Source organism: Helianthus annuus, chromosome 9, assembly GCF_002127325.2.
Source record: "Helianthus annuus cultivar XRQ/B chromosome 9, HanXRQr2.0-SUNRISE, whole genome shotgun sequence".
Lineage (NCBI taxonomy): Eukaryota > Viridiplantae > Streptophyta > Magnoliopsida > Asterales > Asteraceae > Helianthus > Helianthus annuus.
The window spans coordinates 114,681,490-114,687,536 of record NC_035441.2 but is presented as its reverse complement, the minus strand read 5'-3'; the positions used below and the strand labels follow the sequence as shown (position 1 = coordinate 114,687,536).

The 6,047-nt window shown below is 39.2% G+C and overlaps 1 protein-coding gene across 1 annotated transcript; it reads right to left on the bottom strand.

The window, feature by feature from the left end:
• Positions 1-617: 617 nt before the first annotated feature.
• Positions 618-935, bottom strand: LOC110876135 (pollen-specific leucine-rich repeat extensin-like protein 4). The gene has a single exon (XM_022124311.1). The coding sequence runs from the start codon at positions 933-935 to the stop codon at positions 618-620; it is 318 nt and encodes a 105-aa protein (XP_021980003.1).
• Positions 936-6,047: the final 5,112 nt, after the last annotated feature.

The window sequence follows — 6,047 nt, the reverse complement described above, 5'->3', positions numbered from 1 at the left end:
TAGGTTTTACCTTTAAGATTCTTTTAATAAATAACGCAAAACCGTCCTAATTGAGATGTTAATGTGGATCTGAATCTAATTATGGAACTACCATCTTGGCCCTGTCTTAAGATGACACATGGCTAGGTCTTGTCCTTTTTAGATTTTGCCATTTTAATATAATGGTAGATCTTTTAATAGGAAAATTATTTTCATTTATTTTATGTTTCATGTTCATGTACATAATAAATAACAAACAAAAATGAAAATTTAAATTAAACCATCTCATTAATAATTCAAACAAGTACATTTTTGCCCTAAACGGGACTTCTACAAAATAACATGCCCACGTAGGGGCGAAACAAACAACAAACCCACGCAGGGGTTAACAAAAGACATGCCCACGTAGGGGCAGAATACAAAAAGACAAGCCCACGCAGGGGCTGAGTACTGAAACAAAAGTCCACGCAGGGACTTGATTACAACTAAACAAAATAAATAAACAAAGGTCTCTCATGACCCCTTCTTTTGGATTTCCCCTTGATCAGGTCTGATAATCCCTTGAAGAAGCCTCGAGTGTTACTGCTCTCCGTTTGGATATCCCGTTCACATCGGTCCAACCTATCAAAGACCTCTTGTTAACGTTCCGGCGGGATTAGCTGCGGCTGCGGCGGCTGGTGATGCAGAGGCTGAGGAGGTGGTGGGTGCTGGTACACATAAGGTGGGTACCCGGTAGTCCAAGGATCACCATAGGGCCCTTCAGGGTGACGAGCATTGTAGTCCCACGCCTCCTGGTACGGGTCCACATTGGCATTGTTGTAGCTGTTGTGGCCCGGTAGCTCAAATGGGTTATATGCCGCTGAACCGGCATATGCAGGGATTGGGTTATCAAAACCCAATGGTGGCGCCACAGGCGTAGAGTTTGCCTCTGAGACGGGGTTTGATGGTCCCCCCATCTGCGAGTCTTCTTCTTGGAGTGGCGGATAATGGCTGCCACTCGAGGGCTGAGGAGTGCTGATGCGGTCTCCTCCTTGCATGGACATCCGCGCGTTTGATATTCTCCGCCTCGGTGGTTCCGGAAGCGGTTGCTCCACTGGGGGTGGTAGTGGCGGAGTGACTGCCACAAATCGGGAATCCTCGGAAGGATCCTGCTGCTATTGTTGTTGCTGCTGCTGCTGCTGTTGGTATGGAGACGAGTGTTCAGAGGGTGTAAAATACCATTCCCACTGGTTGAACCTCGCCTGGTAGCTATCCGGACCGTGGTAAGGTGATCCATGAAACGAGGATCCATCCAAGATCTTGATGGGATGGTTTGGGGTCCCGGTTGCAGGCTCCACGGGATCCGTATCCTCATCCATGTCGTTGCCACCCGAAAAGTGATCTTCGGGTCCTAGTGGCTTGAAACCCACGAGTTCTTGAATGTAATTAGCCGGGTTGAACCGGCTCTGAAAGGCGGGAGTGGGGTCGCCGAAGGAATGGTGCGAGTTTGATCGCTGTAGTGGTATGACGGATGCTTGGGGGTTGTTGGGCTCGTTTTCAGACTGAGGCCCAAATGAGTGTAGGTAGGATGGTGAGGAGCTTAGGGAGACAGATCGCCTCCCGGGTTCAATATATGTCCTCCAAGGCTCCTGAGGACTCGTGCTCATAGTGATCGAGGGTGTACGCCGGTGAGAAGGCCCGGCTTCGTGGTCATGGCTAGTAAATGGAGCCTTACCTCGTCCTCATCTCATCCTGGGCAGCATTCTTAAACCTGTAAACATAATTAAAGATAACAACAAGAATCCATAAAATAAAAGACAAAAATAAAATAAAACAAAAAAAACAAAATTTGTCCTATGTTCTTTGTCTAGACTCGGAACTCGAGGAATGTGCAATTTGTGCACTGAGATTAAACACAAAAGGCTAGTGTTTAATTCACTCAGTGTTGGCTCTAATACCAACCTGTCACACCCCTATTTTTCCACGTGTCACCGGTGGGCCCGGTGGGGAGTATCATGACGTAGTTGATATCATTATAGTCAAACAACACAAATTTAAAATGCACAGCGGAAGCAAAAAGATAGATTTATTTCAACCGAATAAATATTGTAATATTAAGTATCACAAACAGTTGAAATAGATCCACAGGCGGATCAAAAGAAAAAGGAAACTTGTTCAACAGATTTATTTGCATCCAAGCTTGCGAGACTCTAAATGATGCTAAGGAGAGGCCAACCTATTACGCGTACTACCTGCACTTAACCTTTTTGGGAAAATACGTCAGTTTACACTGGTAAATACAATTTAACTGACTCATTTTGAAAAGGTTTAAAATTGATTTGAATGCACATGGCACAAAAAGATTTTTATAACTTGGGATAATTATTTGAATATAAACTTGTAAAAGATTTACATGTTTCTTATGCGTCCAGTAGCCCAGGTCTATACCGGGTTAAAGATCAATAGACACACGGTTTAACCCAAAACAGGCGGTTATACCTTAATATTTATGCACAACGGGTGTACGCCTACACCCGCATGCTTAGGTCGTGGCCATTTCGTAAAATGATGCCAAGGATATCCGGGACATGGTCATTAACCCCCCAAAGGCTTTAAGCAAACAAAACAATTTTAACGGGTCATTTCAATGATTTAACCTACATTTGATTAAAGATTCAATGCCCGACCAAGCGGTATTTTATATACCGTACCCCAAGCCCGTATAGGGAAAATAAGTTAAAAGTATTTACCTAAGCAAGTATAGTCACAATAAGCAAGTGCAAATAGCTTTTACTAGATCTCCTATTCTGGAACGAAGGTTTATAATAACCTATTAGAATCCTAACGGGTCTTTTAATTTAGCCTAAGCTTAGACCGGTTAGTCTTAAAGAAAGATACGGTTCAAACGCAGAATAAAGCGAAGACCGGTTTAGAATGTGGTTTTGACTCGACAAGCTTGCATGCTTGTTTAATATGGGTAACTTAAACACATTCTGGATTTTGAGACAAAAACGATATGGTTTGACTCGTTTCGGCAAATATGTGTAAACTAGTTACATAAGCCGATCCAAACGCGGAAAGTGCGTAACGAGTAACCATATGAATCATATACAAGTTCCCTGAGTTAATATGCACTAAATATGTTGTGACATCAGTAAGATATATTCTATTATGCCCAAAATGATTTTAAACTCAAACTATGCCTCATAAGGGCATTTTGGTCTTTTTAAAGGGTATAAAAGAGTTTAATTTGTAATCTGAGTTACAAGTCTGATTTATTTAGTAAATATACTTAATATAATAAGTTATAACAGTAGGTTATCATATATATGTGAAATTTATTAATTATAACCATATTATGCACCGTAGGGGCATTTTGGAAATTTCACATAAGCCTAAATGGTCAAAACTGAAAATCTGAGTTTAAAACCTTTGTTTACTGTTATGATATAAAAATTTACTAAATATATCAGTATGTATTAAACCTTATATATATAAACTAGTTTTGATACGTACTTTGTCGTTAAAATGCTTAAAAAGGCGATTTGGAGCCATTTCCGGGTTTTGTATAGAAAGCTGATATTTTTATAATTCCAAAAGGCTCAAAATAATTTATTTACTATATTAGACCAGTAGAAAAAGGTTTGAGGTCAAAAGGATTTATAAAACTCATTTTATAGCCTAAAAGGGCAAAACCGGCAATAACCGAAATAAGCTTAAAACTCTAAGTTATGCTCAGCCTAAAAATAAATAAAAATCTTCAAAAATCCCAAAATATTATTTTATATCAGTAGGTAAAAAGTTTGATATTAAAATTTGGGTTTAGATAGGCTATATGCTAATTACGCCATTTAGTTACTAAGAAGGCTTCTAATTACGCTAATGAGCATAACTCTAAATCTAGACCTCAAAATGATGTCAAATTTTAGGTACAAGTTTATAAATCAGTAACTAAGGTGTCTACTCTTTTACATTTTCAAAAATCATAATTTAAGGTGGAAAGGGCATAACTGTCAACATTTAGGCGATTAACGGAAACTTGCATAATAATTGGACAACTAATGAACCAAGCCGTATAATCACAGAGGGATATACTAACATGCAACTAGGTCCAAAAGAAGCTCTAAGGCAATCCTAAACTTGGCTTAAACGGGTCAGAACTGAAAGTCAAAGTATAAGTCATACTATGCGACTTTCGGTTCCAAACCGAGCCTAAACTGAAAATTGTCGAGTTGAACATGTTTAGACATGTTCTTATATTAATTACCAAGTTATATTAATGATAAAACAGGTTACATGATCCTACATTGCTAATTATGTATTAATTTGAAATAAAGCTTTCTGTTGACTTTTTGTAATTAGCTTTGACCCGACAATTGACATAGTTAGAGTGGGAATCAGAGAGTACCCTTTTAAGGGTTTATTACCCACATAATTACCTACTTATAGGTATATTTCATTCGAGATTTGACTGGATAATTATAACTTAATCTCGAAGTCAAACCTTAATTACGACGGTTTGACTTTTAGCTAATTAACTAAGCTAAACTGAATTAAAGAGGATTAAGGACACTTACAAGAGTCCTAAGTATGCTTAGGGACTTTAGGAAAAGTTGGTTGCTGTCCAGAGAGCTCCAGAGATGCTTGAAATATATTGCAAGTGAGCAAGTGCAAAGTTCACAACTTCAACTCTTTATATAGGAGTTTAAATTTCTCAAGATCATGCCATGTAACTCTACAAGTGTTGTGAGATGATCCCAGGTGCCCCTATGTTGCTATATACCAGTTACCAAGCCCCTGTTTTCGAAAACCACACTAATAAGGCGGTGTAACAGGCTGACCAGGCAGCTGTCCAAAATCTGCTGCTAGCGACAGGCCTATGGACCGTAAGCCAAAAATTTTGCGGTCCGTAAGCACCTCCTTGCTGACCGTAAGCCTATACGGATACAGTCCGTAACCGACCCAGGTCTGATGTGCCCAGGTATGCTTCCTGCGGACCGTAAGCTTAAAGCCACACGGTCCGTAACCGATTACCAGAATCCAAAATTTTTGCAAACTTTCAAGTATTGACCATGCAACTTTGTAGTCTCTGAATCTTGGGTCCTTTAATCAGTTGAGGGTCCCTTTTGCTCAGACCTTGCATGCTTTGCATGCACTTACATGTTTTGGATCTTGTGGGAGGTTTTGAAAGTGTCGGAAATAACAAAAATTCACAATGGACATGAATTAATTCAAGTTCAGTTCCTTTAATCAAGAATCTAAATTTCCTGAATGTTGTAGTAACATTCTAAAGAACCCAATTTCCATATAAAAATGGAATTTATCTATTTAGGAACAACCGGCTAATATATCAGATATTTATCATAACGATTCAAGGTCTTGGGATTTATAACTTGGGTCGCTCAGAGGTATTTTAATAACATGTCGCCCTTCATAAATCCTACCATACATCTTTTATTTGATCCGGGTTTCCTGGCACGTTTGTCTTACATGACACGTGTCTTTATTTTATTGGGTATGATTTTACGAGGTGTTACAAAATATGTTCAAAATCTATACATTGTCATAAACGTTTTACAAAAAGTCGTCATCATCTTCATACTTAGTAAATCCCACCAACAGCAAAGCAAAGGTAGGGTCTGAGGAGGGTAAGATATAGACAACCTTACCTCTACCCGTAGGAATAGAGAGGCTGCTTCCAGTGAGACCCCACCTGTAACACCCCGTGTTTTCGAATGTCAAAGTCAAAGTCAAAGTCCAAGTCAACTTTGACTTTCTTTAACTGTGGATAATCTATTTTCAGTTTTATTTGTAATCAGGAAGAATCGAAGTAATCGAATGTTTTATCAACGCGAACCGACTTACGACTGTGAATAGTAGGAAGTAACAATGCGATAAAGTTAACTAATCTATAATCAAACCGATCTAACTATCATCGAACTCGAATCTCAAATTACGCGAACTTTGGTTGTTGTTATACGTGTGTGTGTGCCTTATGTGTTATCTGCGCGTGTTTATCTTATGTTTTGTGCTTGTGCGGTGATCAATCGAAACTAGAATCGAAACTCGAAACTCCAATCGAATACAAT